The following is an 18,885-nucleotide window of genomic DNA, read 5'->3' as shown; positions in this document are numbered from 1 at the left end:
CGCCTTTTCACCATTTTAGGTGGTTCGGAGCATTCTCGAGACATTTCTGGATAACAAATGGAGAAAGTGCACCTATCAGTTGACTTGTTCGGGAATATATTATAAGAAACAGAGATGATTCTTTATTGGATCCTTCAGTTCTTTGTCTCTTAGGATGGGAAGTGTCAAAGTCAGTTTGGTCTGTCCTTGAACAGGTTGAGGCATGAGGCTCAACAGATGGATAACAGTCTTCGTGATCCATGTTAGCTCCTTTTAGCCCTTGGCAGAGAACCTTATCTGACAAGGTTACCGGCCCCGCCACAGGGAGGCAGGAGCAGTGCCGCTAGAGTGACCAAGCAGTGTAGTGACCAAACAATGTCCATTTCCACTTGAAGTCTGCCAAACCCCATGTACTTTTTCTGACAGAATCTCAGTTATCGGTTGATTCAACTACTGCTCTTCTCAGATGCCCAAATTATTCGCTGTATGATTCCCTTCGCCTCAAAGGTGGTACTTGTGCATATGTCAGTTCTGATATTACCTGTCAGAGACTTGGCAATTTGGAATCTCCTCTCTTTGATCTTCTCTGGCTTAAAATCTATATACCTCACTGTGTCAAATTCATCTGTTGTCTCTACCATTCTCCCAACTCCACTAATCACTGGTTTACGGAAAAGTGGCCCCCCGCATTTCGCCTCCGGCACATTTCGCCCCCAGTAGATAATGAGTAGGCTACAGAAATGTAAATACTGTACAGTCAACTCTCGATAACTCGAATTTTTATTGAAGTCCCAGCCCCTTTAGTGGAGATTCCATGTTAAACTCTCTCGATTACTCGAACTGAACTTCCGATAACTCTAACTTTTCCGAACAAATTTTCAAAATGACATTCGTGTACAAACTGTCACGTAGCTTTTAAACTAATTTCTCCCCTTTTGTATGTCTTCAGGGTTCTCTTTCCATTGTGAAAGAATTAACTGGAACTGTTAATCCTTTCACAATGGAAAGAATACATACTCAACCACGAGGGCGATAGTCATGTGGTTAGTGACGGACATGGGGGAGGGAACAGTAACTAATCTTATAGGAGTCTTTTCAGTAACAAGTGAATCTTGTTCTGATTTGTCTAAATTCAAACAATAAAAGTTCCTGCATCTGGCTCTTCTCACATTTCGTGGTGCAGTCGACAGAGCGCATTTGCTGTTTTCGCCACCTCCACAGAGAAGTAAGATACAGAGTGGACTCTTGCTCAATTCAAAAACGTTCCACCAGCAAAGGCCGTGTTTGGACAGAGGGTTTGGAAGGCCCCGTTGTGAAAGACGTAACTAAACATAACCATGCAGCTCAAGCTGCAAGGTCAGAAGCATTGCAATTAATTGGTCAAATACAGCAACATGCAACAACCATGAACGAACGGCCACAGCAAATTGTTGCATCAGTTATTGCAGAGGCTCATACCAATGTCACGGCATTACTTCCTAAAAACGATTCACTTAAACGAACCATTCGTCATGTTCGATGCAACAATGGTACTCCTGCTTTACCGAGCAATCTCCAGGACCTAGTAATTCCACAAAATTATCAAGAAATTATTATCGATGGCAATGTACAACAGTTTTTAATTATATTATAAATCAACAGGGATTACCTATATTTTAGATATAGGAAGCTTCTTTTCCAACTCTCCTAGTCCAACTCACTAATAATTCTTGAGGATGGCGATATCAATGATTAATTGTGAGTTGCTCTATTCCTGTGAACATGACACCCGAAAAGTTCTAGTCCGACTTAAAGAATGTAAAGAATAATCCCCCCCCCCATATCCAATTTTATTAGACCCCTGAATTTAACTCTAAAGTCCAGCTACAGGACCAAAAGAAATAATCGATCCATATTTATTAAACAGTTTAGACCTTTAAAAATCTAATTTTATGCCAATCCATGTAATGGTTTCCTTGCTGCCAGAGGTATGGTGTTTGAAGACAGAAGTCTTGAGCTCTCATTGTTGAGACCGCACGGTCTGAACACTATGGTTCTGACAGTGGGGAAGATGTCCCACCTGTTTTGCAAAATTGATATCGCCATCCTCAAGAATTATTAGCGAGTTGGACTAGGAAAGTTGAAAAAGAAGCTTCCTATATCTAAAATAAAGGTAATCCCTGTTGATTTATAATATAATAGAATATAGGAATTATCGAGCACTTAATAGCTCTCAATTATCAAATCTATTAAACAGTTTTTAATGTATGATTCTCAGGACGAACTGCTCCTGAGTCGCATGCTTATTTTTCCACTAGTAACAATCTTCAGTTATTGGCGTGTAGCCAGGAGTGGTTTTCTGATGGAACAAGAAGTATGCTGCAATTTCTGTTAGAATCAAAAGAATAGTCCAAGATTTTCAAAATCGTAATGTGATTTGATTACCTTAGAGGCATTGCATACAACTTCGAGTTTTAAACAATAATAATGTTCATTTATTCTATGATTGATTATCTTTGATTTGATTATCTTTACCTTTGATTGATTCATTCTATTAAAACAAAATAAATTAGAATTAATAAAAAATTAGGTGTATTATTTACATTTCTATAGCCTATTCATTATCTACTGGGGGCGAAATGCGGGGTGGGAGGGCAAAATGTACCGGGGGCTAAATGCGGGGGCACCTTTTCCGGATCCCCTAATCACTTGGAGCTCTTTGACTTCCTCTCTTTGCAACTTGACTTTCTCCAGTCCAACTTTCCAAACAGGGAGGTAATTTTAATGTTCACAGCTCCAGCTGGCTTCCGTTTTCTAGTCACACCGACCCAGCTGGTCGAGATGTTGAGGCTTTTGCAATTACTAATGACCTTGCACAGATTGTTCATTTACCTACAAGAATACCGGACAATCCTAATCATACAGCCAATACGCTTGATCTTTTTCTCACAAACAATCCTTCTAAGTACATGGTCGATGTGAGAGGTCCTTTAAGCACTTCAGATCACAACCTGGTGATTGTCTCTTCTCCAATGGAACCTTTATCTCATGGCTATTCCCAACCTCGTGTTGTTTGGCATTACAAGAATGCAAAATGGGATGGCCTACGAGACTTCTTTTCTTCTTTTCCTTGGTCGGATTACTGTTTCAAAACTTCTCATGTCAACGTTTGCTCAGATCGTGTCAGTGAAATTATTCTTGCAGGAATTGAATCCTTTATCCCACACTCCACTTTAAAATCTCGACCTTTAAATAAACCTTGGTTTTCCAATAAATGTGCTAAGGCTGTTCAAGAGAAGAATTTTGCATATCGTAATTGGTTTGTTTCTAATTCTCCAGTTTCATTTTCAGCCTACACCAAAGCCCGCAACAATTGTAAAGCAGTTATTAATCAGTCCAAACTAGAGTTTGAACAGGCTAAGACTAGAAAACTTGCTTCTTGCCCTAATGGTAGTTGAGCATTCTGGTCTCTTGGCAAAGCTATTGGCCGCAACTTTTGCCCATCTCTGCTCCCACCTCTGTCCAAACCAGATGGTTCTGTTGTCACTTCAGCTAAGGATAAAGCTGACTTGCTAGCATCTCATTTTTCTTCCAACTCATGTATTAATGATCTTGGTAAACACCTCCCACCATTCCCAACACGCTCCATTAAATGCCTAATGTGGTTTTCTGTCAAAAGGATGTCAGAAGGATTTTGACGAATCTTGATGCTAAGAAAGCTCCAGGTCCTGATGGTATTTCTCCACTTGTTCTCAAAACCTGTGCTCCTGAACTTACTTCTATTCTTTGCCGCCTTTTTTCACTTTCTTATTCCAAAGGTGTTTTTCCTTCTGCTTGGAAATTTGCTTATATCCAGCCAGTTCGTAAAAAGGGTGACAAATTCCTCCCATCCAATTATCGTCCCATTGCAATTACTTCTACTCTTTCTAAAGTAATGGAGAAATCAATTAACCGCCAACTTTTAAACTACCTAGAAACCTTCCGTCTGATCAACGATCGCCAGTATGGATTCCGTCAGTGTCAATCCACTGGTGATATTCTGGCTTATGTTACCCATTTATGGACTAATTCAATGGAAAAGTTCGGTGAAACACAAGTTGTTGCTCTTGACATCTCAAAGGCTTTCGATCGTGTTTGGCATAAAGGTCTTCTAAACAAGCTTCCATCTTATGGTTTGCCAACTGTTTTCAGTAATTGGTCATCCTGTTTTCTCTCTGATCGCTCACTGAGAGTGATGGTAGATGGCTCTCTGTCTTCTAACTTCTCCACTAATGCCGTTGTCCCCCAAGGTTCAATTCTTTCTCCCACTCTTTTCCTCTTGTATATTAATGACCTTCTTCCATTGACTGGAAATCCTATCCATAGTTTTGCCGATGATAGCAAATTGCATTCCACTTTCCATTTTGAGAAACCTTGTCCTGCTCAATCAGCTTCAACTTCTCGAAAATCTGCTACCAATTCCTTAAATTCCAATCTTCGGGTAATTCTCCAGTGGGGCAAAGACAACTTAGTTGATTTCAACCCTTCTAAAACTCAGTCTTCTCTTATATCTCGCATAAAGGATTCTTCTGCTCCTATGCTTATCTTTAGTGACACTCCGATTTCTAGGCAAAATGATATATCTCTTTTGGGGATTACTCTGACTTCTAATCTCTCTTGGCACAAGCACATTACAAATATTGCTTCCTCTGCATCTAAAAAACTTGGTTTCCTCTTTCGCTCCCAGCATTACTTTTCTTCAAAACAGCTGCTCACTCTGTATAAATCGCAAATCCGCCCTGCCATGGAATATTGTTCTCACATCTGGGGAGGTGCCCCCAAAACCTCTCTCAGGCTTCTTGATTCCATTCAGAAGAGGGCAGTTAAGTTAATTAATGATTCATCTCTAACAGAGTCTCTCCAGTCACTGTCTCATAGACGTACTGTTTCTGCTGCATGCCTATTCTAGAGATACTTCCATGGGCACTGTTCTTCTGAATTGGCTTCCATAATACCTCTCGTGTTTGGGGTTTACATAAAAAAAAAAAAAAAAAAAGGTTAGTTTGTTAGTTTTAAGGAAAGAAAAAAGAAAGGTGGTTTTCCTTTCTGTAACTTACTTACAATTCATAAGAGTAAGTTAACAATAAATTACTTTAAACGTAAGAAAAACTTTTGACATTAACAAGACCTGTCGCAGTGAGAAAACACTCTATATATATATATAGCTCAGAGAATTGCTCGATCACAATAACGCTTTGCACCCGGGGCCACAGTCTTGCCTAGATGATCCTGCATTGCTTCTTTAACCAATGGTTCTATTATTTTTCCTGGAACAGAAGTTAAACTAACAGGTTTGTTTGTAATTACTCGTGTCACCCTTTGATCCCCCTTTGTGAATTGGAGATACATTTGCAAATGTATCTCCATTTGGAAGTACAATATATTTACAAATGTACCTCCAAGGAAGGTCTCATAATTATGGCTAAGGGCTTGCTTACTTCCCTTGCTGTCTCCTTTAATATAACTGGATAGATTCCATCCACCCCAGTTTCTTATGTTCAATTTCAACAATTTCTCTCAGTTATTACAAAATCATTGAGCTCCCCTGCCAGAGTTTGTTATGCTTCTGGACTCCACTTCCCAGCCTTCCTCATGTGTGAATGTAGATGCAAAGTACTCATTCAGTTTGTCAGCTACCTCAGCAGGTTTATAAATACAATTGAACCGTCAATGTCAAGTGGACCAATCTTGATACATCCTCTTCCTTCTTGAGTTTACATAAGTAAAGAAGTCTTTGCTGTTTTTCTTTCAATCCTTTGCCAAATATTTCTCATAATCATTTGCCTTCATTTCCTGACCTCCTTTGTGACATGATTACAGACTAGCTTATATTTATCATAGTCTTCTGTGTCACCTGATAATTCATATGCATCCAATGCTTTTTTCTTCTCTGCCACAAGTCGCATCAGTTCATCTGACATCCATTTTTGCCTAACAATATTTATACCTTGAACAATATTTCTTAGTTGGTATGAAAAGCCTAGTAGTTTCCAAGATTACTTCTTTGAATGCTCCCCATTTACAATTCGCTGTTGGTAACATCATCAGTTCGACGGTACAGAATTTAAAAGCTGTCTGAGACCACTGTAGTCACCTTTAGGAAACAAAAACCCTTCCCCTTTACCCCTGATGGTGGTTACATTTTTCAGTAAATCCCTCATCAGTACACCGTGATCACTGCCACCTAGTGGTTCCTTTATCTGCAGATTCTTAATGCCCGAATAATTTCTGCTGATAATCAGATCAAGGGTGTTACTCCCTCTAGTTGCCTCTCAAACATGCTGCTGTAGAAAACAACCATTCAATAAATCCAAAAAAGTCTTGCTAGTGTGTGAGTAACCAACCCACAAGTTCCAGTCAATATCTGAGAAGTTAAAATCTCCCATTATAAGCCATTCTGATTTTCTGGCTTGATCTATTGCTCTGTATCACTGTTCATTGTACTCATCAGAATTTTCAGGCCTACAACACACTTCTACTCTCAATTTTTCTTTCCCAGTGCTTTACCAAACTTACTCAACATTACACTGTACGCCCATGTCAGATGGATGCACTTCCTTAGATTTTATGTGTTTCTTAACTAACAACATAACCCCACCTCCCTTTCTACCCCAGAGGCTCACATCTGGTGATTATGGGCTTGGCCCAGGGTCCTGAGCTGGATATCATCATTCTTCTCTTTCTTGGTGATTCCCTTCTACTTCTGACTCTTGTTCTCTCTCTCTCTCTCTCTCTCTCTCTCTCTCTCTCTCTCTCTCTCAGGGTAATTTTTTTTTCAGCTGGTGCAGCATAAGCCTCAGGCTTCCTTGCACCATATGGCTAATAATAATAATAATAATTATAATACTGTCTTTCCTATGTTTACACATTGTATTCCCTGAATTCCTATTCTGCATTCCTTATATCTTATATTTGTGACACCATGTCCCTGATATCCTAACAATATCTGCCTTCAGTGTCTTGACCAGTACCGCAAATTCATCAAATTTATTTACTATACTCCTAGTATTGGTGTACCTGTAAGTATACATGCACCTGTTCTTACTCTTGGTTATCCGAACACAGCCCATGTATTTACTTGTTCCATGATAACTCTCAGCAGTCCGGGAAATCCCCAGCACCTTGTTTTCCAGGCTCCTGCTTATTCCAATAGAAGCAGTGCAAGAATCACTTTTGTCTCTGCCTGCAACTACTATTAATACATTAGTCTACGAATTCCCCCCCCCAAGCTAGCAGTTTTCGACCCATCTAACGCTGCCTTGATAGCATCCACAAATATTCTTGCATCCTTTCTATTTAATTGTATCCAATCCCTGTAGAAGCAGTCTCTCCTGTTAATAAGCACAGATCACACTGAGAAAAATTTTACCCCAACATAGCACTGGCTGTCATGATACAGATGCATCACTGCCAAAGATGGAACAAAGGGAAGAGGTGGTCCTCAGTAGGAGATATGGCCATCCCTACTATCGATGCAGGCTTTGTACCACCTGTCCATACTTAGAACAATGTTGTTGATAAGTTCTTGCAGTAACATCATCCATTCCTCTGTCAGCGCCATCTTCAGCTGGTGAACATTTTCTGGTGGGTGTGGACGTGCTGCTAAGCATCTCCCCAGAGTGTCCCATATGTGTTCGATGGGATTTAGATCAAGGGAACAGGCAGGCCAATCCATCCGAACAATGTCCTCACTTTCCAAATGCAGATCAACAGCTGCAGTGCGATGGGGTGTGGCATTACCATCCATAAACACGAACTTGGGGTCAATGGAAGAGACGCACATGCGGAAAGATTACCTCAGTACAGTAGTGAGCACTGGTTACAGTACCGCCTTCCAGTATCTGGAGTTGTGTACGTCCTTCCAAGATAATGCCTCCCGAGACAAGAATACCTTGACTGCCATATCAATCCCTTTCAGTGATGTTTGTGGGGTGATACCATGTGCCAACCTCTTGCCAGATTAGCTGATGTCCAGATTTCGCTGCAGAGACTGAATCTACTCTTATCAGTAAAGAGTACCTTAAGTAAAGATTTTGTGGTTGTAACCTTTAGAAATAGTGTTGATCTTTAAGTTTTGCACACCAGTGTATGTTTTTTAGCACAAAAAATGGAGAAAAAACAAATGATGATGATAATGATAATGGTACAGTTTTCTTTCTTTTTTCATAAAAATTAACTATATACAGTACTTTTACTATTCTTGAGGGCTAAACTATTATTAAATTTTTTATCACAAAGAATGGAGGAAAATAAATGATTATGACGATGATAATAACAGTATAATTTTCTGTCATGTACATAAAGGAAACGTGGAAATTGTGTGAAAAGTCTGAGTGAGGCTATAAACTTTTAATTGAAGTAAACTAAATGAACTAAAATAAATAATTTCACATAAAGAAGAAAGATTTAATACAATAGTCCATGAAGCATGAGGTGCAGGTGATCCAGTATAAGGGACACTGATAGTAAATTGCTCTCCTGCAGGCACTACGATGTCTCTCATAGAAAATGATGTGTCCAGTTTTGGTGCACCTGTAAAGATATATCAAAATGTAAAAATTCTATATTCAAAATTCAAAATTTGTAAATATTTATTTCCAAAAGGAAATAAATGATATTTACATGACTATTATAAAATATGAATTTCAGTAGTATGTATATTTTTGATTCCCCCATCCTCTGCATCCCATATATGGAAAAAAGATGGTTTCCCAAAAATATCCATGAGAAACTAGTGTGACTTAACATAAAATTCATAACAATACAGTAGCATCTGTCACCTGAGAGGCCCTGAAATAAAATATTTAATCCTGGTGGCTTACTGGTTGGAGATAAGTAGTTTTTACTTTTTTTTTATACCTTCGTAAGAAGGTATAAAAAGGTTTTAGTCTTGTATGTGCTATTTCTTTTTCTCTTATTTATATTGTTGTTCACTTTGTTTAAGTTTAAGTTGGGAGGGGGGGCTTGTAAGGCTACACAACATTGTTTTTGTTACTCCATCGTGTCTGGCCAAAAATAGTTCTAGTTTGTTGTGCACTGAAACACTATTTTTCATTACAATGGTATGTTAGCATTAGTAGAGGCATGTGATGCAAAAAAGCAAGCTTTTATAGCATCAGCCAAAAAAAAAAAAAAAAAAAAAAAAACACCTTCCCGTTTCACTCATCTATTCACTCCAAAAGTTTGTCTAGTTCAGCCTTGAATTTATTTAAGCTGTCAACTTCCACAATGACAGATGGAAGTTTGTTCCAGCAATCAACCACCCACTGGCTAAAGGCAAAGGCCTTTGTTGATTTCTGTTTTGACATGCCACCAGCACTACTGGAAACTCTAGCAAATATGATTAATTTATTCTTATTTTTGAACACATCACATATAGTTTGTTCACCATAGCACCCCACCCTCATAGAAGTTAACACTTTAGCACCCTTTTCATCATCCCTCTGATGATCTCAACTTTTTGTTCAATAGAATGGACAACCTTTTTTTTATTTTAACATGATAGAAGCACACACAGAAGCAAATTAAAAAAAAAAAAAACACAGAGAAGAATTTAAGAATTTTTTTAAAACTTAACTATACAGTATTAAAAACTGAACAATTACCACAATATTATTAGACTGAGTTAGTATGCAAAAAGCAAGGTGGGGTTGAAATTCAGAGATCTTGTCTACATGTAAACAAACAAACAAACAAACAATACATGTAATGGATTCCACATATTTTTTCTTATGTGACTTAGACTTCTTTAGGTAATAGCAACCATTGTTAATTGGTTGACTACTGTAAGGGTGATGCCAGACTGAGTAATTTGACAAACATTTGCCACGTGTGAACTTTAATGTTGTGTGGATGGATTAATTGTTGTTTATTAGCTCTATTTGTCCATGGCAGTTAGCATTCAATGAAAATTTTTAATTTGTATACTTTATAATTTTCATGTCACGTGAATGGTTTATGAGCACTAATATTTGTTCTTGGCAATTTCCTACTGAAGGAAATTAAGTACCGGAGGATTTGTGAAATAAACAGTTGATTGTATGACTTCAAGCCACCTGATTTTTTTTTGCATACATTGTTCCATTTAATTTAATTAAAAATGGAGTGGTTTAGTGTCTTAACTATCTGAATCTCTATGAAAACAAGTCTATAATGTGAAATCTGATGTACCTCCAACTGCAAAGTGATCATTTTCTTGCCACTTGTCAAAGTACATAAAGTTTGTATAACTATCAAATACACCTTAAATACTGTGCCACACTAACAGTATTATATGAACCACTTGCAATGTAATTGAATTGGCATGGTCCAAGAATCTTGGACCATGTCATTAATTAGAAGTTTCACTGAATGAATAGGTAATATCTCTTCTGTAACATTAGCAAAGACTTGTGCTGCTTCTATTCATATAAAGTACCACTTCAGTCAATTTTTAGAAAAACTGGGAATAATCCTTCTATTACCCTTCCATTCCAGTTATCAGAGTGAAAAGAAATTTTCTTCCATAAGCCTTACAGAGTCCCTCAAATATAAGGACCTACAATGACAGGGGCCTGATACGATTTTAACACTCTTGTCATGTCTGAAAACATTTGTAGGCACAAGAACATTTTGACCTACCTTGTGGAATTTCTCCAGCATGATCTTATATTATGTGAGAGAGTTCTCATTTAGTTTTTGCCTTAAGTAATTAGGTTAAGCCAAGGATAGCTATGCACCCTTCAATTCCCTTAAGAAGTGATAACTGGCGAGTAACTTCAATTTTATCATTACAGTAAATAGTCCCAGTTTTTCTAATAATTGTCATTTGTGAAAATTACTTTATTTGGAACCAAAGCAGTCAGCGCATAATTATCTAATCCTTTACTGAATCATTTGGTAGAGCATCGATATTGGTATATAGCTTTGGACATTTAGGTTACTGCCAGTTCCCACAAGTGTACAGCAAAACCTTAATTTAACAGACTTAACAGACTATACTGGTATAAGGTCTGCATTCAAAGTGGTCAGGAGCAGGAGTGCAGTAGCACACTCTTTGAGTAGAACCAAAAAACACATGCTCTTTGGTTCAAGCCCGACTGCTAAATATGGTCGATCTGCCAACCCACTCTGAACCAGTGTGGCAGATTATGGTCCATTTCCTTCAACATGAATTACTGAGGAGGCTTCCATCCTGCAGTGGATTGATAATGGATGCAGTTTACTTTTTTTTTTTTATGGTCATTAAACTAGAAAGAAACACACATTTTTACCAAAATTGCTAGAATGTTATAAAAAGTTCTGTACTACTTACTTACTTTACTTTATCCGTGCTGTTTGTCCCGGTTAGGGGTCAGCGAAATGGATGGAACACTTCCACTTAGTACGGTTGGCACAGTCTGCTGGAGTGAGCCGTAGTTCCTGCATATCTTGCCACTCTGTTCTTGATTGTCATCTTTGGCCTACCTCTCCTCCTTTGACCTCTTTTTAAGCAAGCCATTTAAAGCCTTAAATACTTTAATCAGGTCTCCTTACAGGAGCCTAGTTTTCCACATCCTCCAATTTGCAGAACTTTTTTTTTTCATTAAGCGTATCCTTACCAAGTGCCCCCGACTAATCTTGTTGCTCTTCTCTGCATCTGTTTCAACGGATCTATATCTTTCCTAAAATGGCACTTCCAAACCTGTATGGAACATGCAAGATGTGGCTAACCATTGCCATATACAATGGGATCATCATCACCTGAGCTCTACTGGAAAAATTCCTGCATATAATTGACAAAGCTCTATGAGCTGTCCCAGCAGCCAATCTGCACTGCTTAGAGAATTTCATGATGAACTGACTGTATATTTACCCCTCCAGGGGTGGATTTTTCATTCTCCACTATCTTCAGAGTGATAATCAAAGTAGCAGTAATCCCAGAAAAACAGCACCAAATTAATGTTATTCTGGGATTACTGCTACCTTGCATTTATCAATGTTAAACCTAAATTAACATTCCTCAGCACATTTGCCTAATTTTCTCTAAGTCTTGTTGCAGTAGGGCACTTTGTTTCCTGTCATTAACCACTCTGCCAACCTTTATATTATCAGCAACCTTAGACAACAGCTCTATGCAGTCTGATGTGGCAGCTGCCAAAACATCATAAAATTCCGCTTTCAGTCCAGAGTTGTAGTAGCAAACACTAGACTGCAAGCAGATTGGTGTTGTCAATTATGAAATTTGCTTTTCTCACGTGCTGCCATAATTATCATACTGCCATCTATTTCTACTTCATATAAACAATGTTGAAACTAAACTAATGTTTATATTCAATTGTTCATTTTAGTTGTTTATTTTTTTAATTATTTGATTAATATAATTTAATTAATCATTCATTTTATTGTTTTTAATTAATATTAAAAATAAATAACATGAAAAAATTCCCTTATTAATATTAATACAGGCTGGGTTGGGTTTACAGTATTTTTTGGCACACTAGTGACTAAAGCTATTATGCTCCAATACAAGGTTATAAAATGTTAAAGAAACGTTCTGGTAACCTTTAACAGAGGTTACCACTTGTCAAACGAGAAGTATGATGGTAAAAAAGGCATATATTTTTATTCCATAAGAATATATGGAGTATTTTACACAGTATATAATTTTTATTAATTAATAAATTGTAAATATTTAAAAACATTTGACACTTTGTCATTGTCAATTAAAATCTGACTGAAACATATAAGGCTTAGTCAGATGGTTAAAAATATTAAACTGTGCATGATTGAATGTACTCAACTATAAGTATGAGAAAAAAAAATGGTGTTAGAGGACTCATACGTAGGAGGATCATCGGCCCTCAGCAAAAAGGAATGTGTCAGATGTCCTAGTACTAAAGTACTCCTTCGGGATCATAGATCGGATCAACGTGGCGATCGAGGAGATTAGGAAATCAAGGATAATAATCAAGAGTCACTAATGCCACCCAAAGTTGGCCATCGAGAGACTGATCATAGCTCAGAAAGAAGGAAGCAGAGGTTTGACAAACCTCACTGATAGGCAATTAAGAACCTGAAGAATAATTTCCAGGAACAGTGCCAATCTGCCAAGCCATAAGGAATATAGACAAATGAGACACCTCAACGAGACCCCACTCACATAGACAGAAGAAACAAAGACAGAAAGATGGGCGAACAAGTCACCCCCATGGCAGACACTCAGTGATCTCCCTCAAGACCATATAGATAGATTAGCTTTGATTGCAAGGCTTACCAGCGGGAGGCTCTTCCCCAAGACCAAAGGATTCATGATCACCATCCAAGACCAGGTGAACAACACCAAGAACTACAGAAACATATTGCTAAGGATCCAGGAGTGAGAGATTGCACATGTCAATAATGCCACATGGTCCCAGAAACAATTTAGCACATCACTGTGGGATGCTGAGTACACACATAGACATGGGCAGGTCAACAGGATAATACATCAGAAGACAGCACAAATACCAGATGATCAAAGAAATTGTACTATATTACAAGTATGAACACCAGGCCATACTAGTGACCCTGACTCATAAACTATATTGGGATCGTGCCACAATAACAGAGTAGATGATCCTACACAACAGATCAGACATAACCCTCATCGACAAGAAGGATATGGTTACCTACCATAGGAAGTCAGAGAAGGATATGGTTACCTACCTACCTGATTGACATAGTGGTGCCCAAAACCAGCAACCTCCAGAAAACCAAAAAAGGAAATGACCAGGAAGTACACAGACCTAAGGTAGGAAGTCAGAGAAATGTGGCATATGAAACAAGTAATGACCATCCCAATCACCATGTCAACAACCAGCATAATGCCAAAGGGCCTCCATAGTACCTAGCAACAGTAGGTCTCCTAGAGAAAAAATATATGAAACTCCAGAAAGCCATAATCCCAAACACTGTGGATAGCCAGAGGTTTCCTTGACCAATAATAATAACCAGACATAACAACTACCCCAAAACACCAGGTATAAGTACCATTAAAGGATGGGGAAAAAATCAGGAGAAGAAAGAGATAATAATAATGTTGAAGATAAATAATGATCATGCTGCATTGAGAGTGGCACGGTATAAAGCATTATTTCTCAACATTTTTTTTAATTATTGCCCCCTAAAGGGCTTTTTTTTTAGACAAATTTTTTTTCTAATTGCTCCCCATGAAATTTTAAACAAGAAAATACTTTATACTTATGCTTTTTATTCAATGGGATCCCTGAGCCTGATGCTTCTTAACTAAAGGTTCAAAGGTTCAATTGGTATGATATTAGTTAGTTTAATTCTGTCTCCTCTTGAACATATATCAGTTCTGTTTCTTTCCTTTGTTAATATTTTATTTACTGAACTAAAACCACTTTCAACCATATAAGACATTGGAAAACAAAGAAGTACTTTGGCCATTTCAGACCAGACTGTTGGATAAAGAAGTTTAGTTGTTTTTGATCCCCACAACTCAGCCATTCCATCTTTTTTGAATTTATATTTACATTCTTGTTACATTTTAATTCAATGAGTTCTTCTCGAATTTCTTCAATAGCAGACCTGGCATTGCAACCAATTGGATATAACATCCATGGCTTCACTTCAAAAGAAAATAAATCTGAAAAACTATTTTTCATTTCACCTTTTAAAGAACACAATGAATCTCTCACCGAGAGATTCATTGTGTGCTACAAAATTGCTTTCTCATTAAATTACTTTCAAATATTGTCAGTTTTTCAGTGAAAGCTTTTAACATGCATTTGCAGTCTAATTAATTAATTGCAGTCACCGTAATTAATTTCCCCTTGAAGTTGAAGTGATACTTCATTAAGTTTTCAAAAAATCCAAACCATAGCATATATATTGTTTTTGTGTTTGCTGATCCATTGCTAAATCTGTGTCTCCTTTGTTTTCTAAAAAACTAATTATATTATCAAAAAGGTTTACAAATCTTGTTAGACAGTTTCCTTTAGAAAGCCATCTGACATATAAAAGAAGCCTCACATACTGTTCTTCATTATCAACACAATATTTTCTAAAAAGGCAATCATATTTGCTATGTGACTATTTTATTGATGGTTTTAATACTGAGAAATTTATAAAGAACTGGACTAATATTTTTTGCAACCATATGAAGTCAGTGCACAATGCAGTGTATTGCAAGAACTTTGGGACATATTTCCTTTAGGTTGGATATAAAACCTTTATGTCTTCCAACCATGGAGCTAGCACCATCAGTGGCACAGGATACCAAATTTTCCAATGGTTCTTGTCTTTCACCAAACCATGTTTTTACAGCAGCAAAAGTAGATGCCCCAGTACAGACAATTTCTATAGATTTTACAAACTCTTCTTGCAATTTACAATCATCATTGAAATAATGAACATATGCCATTAGAAGGGTCTTATTGTCAGTAACTGTGGATTCAATAATCTGAATAGAAACTTTTGTTGTTTTAAGTTTGTCAATTAGCTGCTCGTCAATGTTAACTGACATCTCATTGATTCGTCTTCGAATTGAATCGTTGTTCAATGGCATTGCTTTTTAAATACTGGAAGGATTTTCATGCATCACTATTGAAATTACAGTCTCTAATGTGGGTTGTATAACAGTCGCAGCAACTGTAATAGCACTACCAGCTTTTTGCAATGATTTCTGCAATTTCATAAGATGCAATCATTCCATCGTCATTTGTTTGTGTGTTTTTCTTAAATAAGGCAGTAACAGTGTTACGTTAAAGAGAGGTGCTCTAGTCGCGGAAGAGAACAGTCGGTGGATTTTTGGCTGCTGTAATGGGATAAGTATTTTTAATTTTTTACCATATTCTTCGTTAATTAACATATTAAATTGTGTTTTACAGAGATATTAAATAGGTTAAGTAGCGTTCGTTAGCTACTTATTTTGAATTTAACCAGCAATTTTTGGAAGTTATGACTCCCAGTGTTGGCGCCAATATTGTTGAACTAGCCGCCATATCGTAGTCAATAAGAAATAGCGTTATGTATACAGTGAAACTTCCCTTTAACGGACAGCCACGGGGAACGAAAATGTGTCCGTTAGAGAGAAGTGTCCGCTAACCAGAAGTCTGAGGGAGAAAAAAAAAAGAAAGAAAGAAAAATCGTTAAACGTTTAATGTAAAATTAAATTAAATTATATACAGATTTTGCACAATATTTTTGTAAATAATATACATACAATTGTGCTATGCATATTATGACTTTATCTTAAGAAAAATACATACAGTAATCACTTATTTTCTTCTGCACCTTCTTCCGGCTGATAATTTTGTTTTCAACATTTATTTGGAGTGAAGAAACCATCGAAAGTCCTTCAGTATCTTCTTCAGCGGTGAAAAACATTTTTAAACGATTGATTTGTATGAGTGCTGCTTCTATTTTCATCGGTGGTTCGTCGTTAATATGTTCTTCGACAGAATGACCTCCTTCCATTTCTTCATCCTCATGAGGAACTTCTTGAAAAATATTGATGATAATGTCGTTGATATTTAGAGCACCATCTTCTGTACTGAGGTTTGAGTCTATATCTTTGTAGCCAGGGTCACTTGTAGCTGAAGTATCGTACATTATCAATAGATGTTGAAGTACTTGTTCTTCTTGGTGCTCCACATTGCTGTTCACAACTTCAATTTTGCGTTTGAGAAGCCAGACTTTACAAAACAGTTCACGACAGTTTGTTTTCTAATTGCGTTTACTGAAGAGGAAATCCATTGAATCGCATCTAGGATGCTGATTTTCTTTGCAAGGTCACTCACACATGTTACATCGTTCATGTTTGCAATGAGATGTCTTAAAACACGTTTTCTTTAGTGAAGTTTAAAATTTTTTATTATCCCTTAATCCAAGGGCTGACACTCTGCAGATGTGTTTGGTGGCAGAAAAATGATTTGAATGTTGGAAAATTCAATGTGCGGGTGAGATGCAGCATTATCCATGAAAAGAATAATTTTTCTGTTTTGACGAATCATGTTTTGGTTAAAGTGACTTATCCATTCGCTCATGATATCTCGTGTCATCCACGCTTTTTTATTAGACTTCCAGTCAACATCCAAAAGATTCAACTTTATGCCCTTGAAACAAAGAGGATTTTGTGGGTTTCCTATAACAAGAGGTTGTTCAAAGTCTCCCAGCATATTTGTACACAATAGTACAGTCAAGCATTCCTTAGAAATTTTTCCGCCCTGGCATTTTCGTTTTTTAGACTCATTGTGTTTTCAGGAAGAGCTTTAAAAAAACAACCCTGTTTCGTCACAGTTGTAAATATCCTTAGCTTCAAAATCACGACATAACTCTTCCAATTTGACAGTCCACTCTGTTACAACCCCAGTATCAACAGATCCACGTTCACGACTTACAGTTTTCCAAGAAATTTTATGCCGAGTTTTGAACTTGTCTAGCCATCCCACAGAACTCATTTACTCCCATAGATTTCGCAACCTCCAAAGCCTTTTCCCTAATAATAGGCCCATTAATGGGAATTTTTTTAGCAAATGCGCGACAAATTTGAAGTCCAACAGTTTTCGGGAATGATTTTTGAACCTGATCATTTACGTGTTGCCAAAATTGTTTGAGCAGTCCATTTTTTTTCTTTAGGATGTCCTGCTTACCTGCGTCTTCCCGATTTTGAATTTTACAGCGAGATTGCGAACACTATTTTATTGCCGATCATATACGCATTAATGAGTTCGACTATCTTTTAAAGTTAAATGTTTACGAGAAGACATTGTGCACTTCACACGACACTGAACAAAACTGAAAAAGACGAAAGGCTGACCATATTCCCCCCCTCCCTGCACACACCGAATTCATCAGAAGTTTTACACGTGCCTTAAAATTCTTGAAAAAGGGTTTAGAACCGCGACATAAACCTTGATAAAATTCAGAGAATCGGAAATAGAAAATAAACACACGATTGAGGCAATACGTGGAAGAAACGTTCCTAGAAAAAGGGCCGTGAGCTCGCCCGCTGTCCGTTATGGGGAGATCAAATTATGTGCAAATCTAAACGAAACAGTGCAGATCGCCTGTCCGCGTCCGTTACAGAGAATGTCCGCTAGACAGAAGCTGCAAACACGTTAAAACCAATGGAGGTGAGTTGGGGAATTTGAAAATGTCCGTTGTAGAGAGATGTCCGTTAACGAGAGGTGTCCGTTAGGAGAAGTTTCACTGTATATATCTTGAACTGATAGCATAAGGTATAAAGTAAAACTAGATAGCGTAATATGAAGGACTGTATTAGGAATCTGTTAGCTTATTATAGTATTATCAATTAATCAGAAATATTATTAATCTTATTAAATTTCGTTGTTAATTAAATTGTATTTAAACGGAAATCATGACCCAAACTAGAGTGCGAACAAAGATCACAGACTAGCGAGCGTGCTGTGACTTGGGGGAGAAAGGAAGTTGGCGATTTTCCAAAGCATCACAGTCTCAAAAAATGTGCGAAATGTGAAATGTTTGCCGACCTTTCTAAAACAGGACATGATCTAGCCAAGGAAGATGCCGTTAGGTGTCTAAGGTGTGCTAGGTTTCTAGAGTGTCAAGAAATTAGGTGCCAACTCAGCGTTCTGATGGGCGTCTATGAGAGCTTGAGGTGTAGGGTAAATGCCCTCTAAGAAATTAATATGAAGGGCTCGTCAAACTCTCAGCTGACTAGCTCAACGAGTTATTGTTGGTGGAACTAGTTATTGTTGGTGACTATTGTCAGGGAGATGGGGAATATACTATGCAAGGATAGGTGGAACAGGACCAGGGTATGTCTGCCAGTGGCAAAAGTTAATGAAGTTGTAGAGCAGATATCATCTTTTAAGGGAATAAAAGGTGATATTGTTGTACACATTGGAACTAATGACATTAAGAGTAAGAGATCTGCAGATT

General features: G+C 37.5%; 1 protein-coding gene across 2 annotated transcripts in view; it reads right to left on the bottom strand.

Moving 5' to 3' along the window:
- LOC150079033 (twitchin-like) overlaps positions 1–18,885 on the bottom strand; it is a 2,795,346-nt gene that overhangs the window by 762,412 nt on the left and 2,014,049 nt on the right. For both annotated transcript variants that reach the window (XM_090382361.1, XM_090382360.1), the window contains one exon: positions 8,411–8,529. In XM_090382361.1, the coding sequence (XP_090238487.1) occupies positions 8,411–8,529 (119 nt within the window). The remainder of the gene's footprint in view (positions 1–8,410; positions 8,530–18,885) is intronic.

This window comes from Mastigoproctus giganteus, chromosome 10 (assembly GCF_048544385.1).
Source record: "Mastigoproctus giganteus isolate SK-2022 chromosome 10, ASM4854438v1, whole genome shotgun sequence".
NCBI lineage: Eukaryota > Metazoa > Arthropoda > Arachnida > Uropygi > Thelyphonidae > Mastigoproctus > Mastigoproctus giganteus.
The sequence above is the reverse complement of the archived record's forward strand: the minus strand, read 5'-3'. Positions and strand labels throughout refer to the sequence as shown.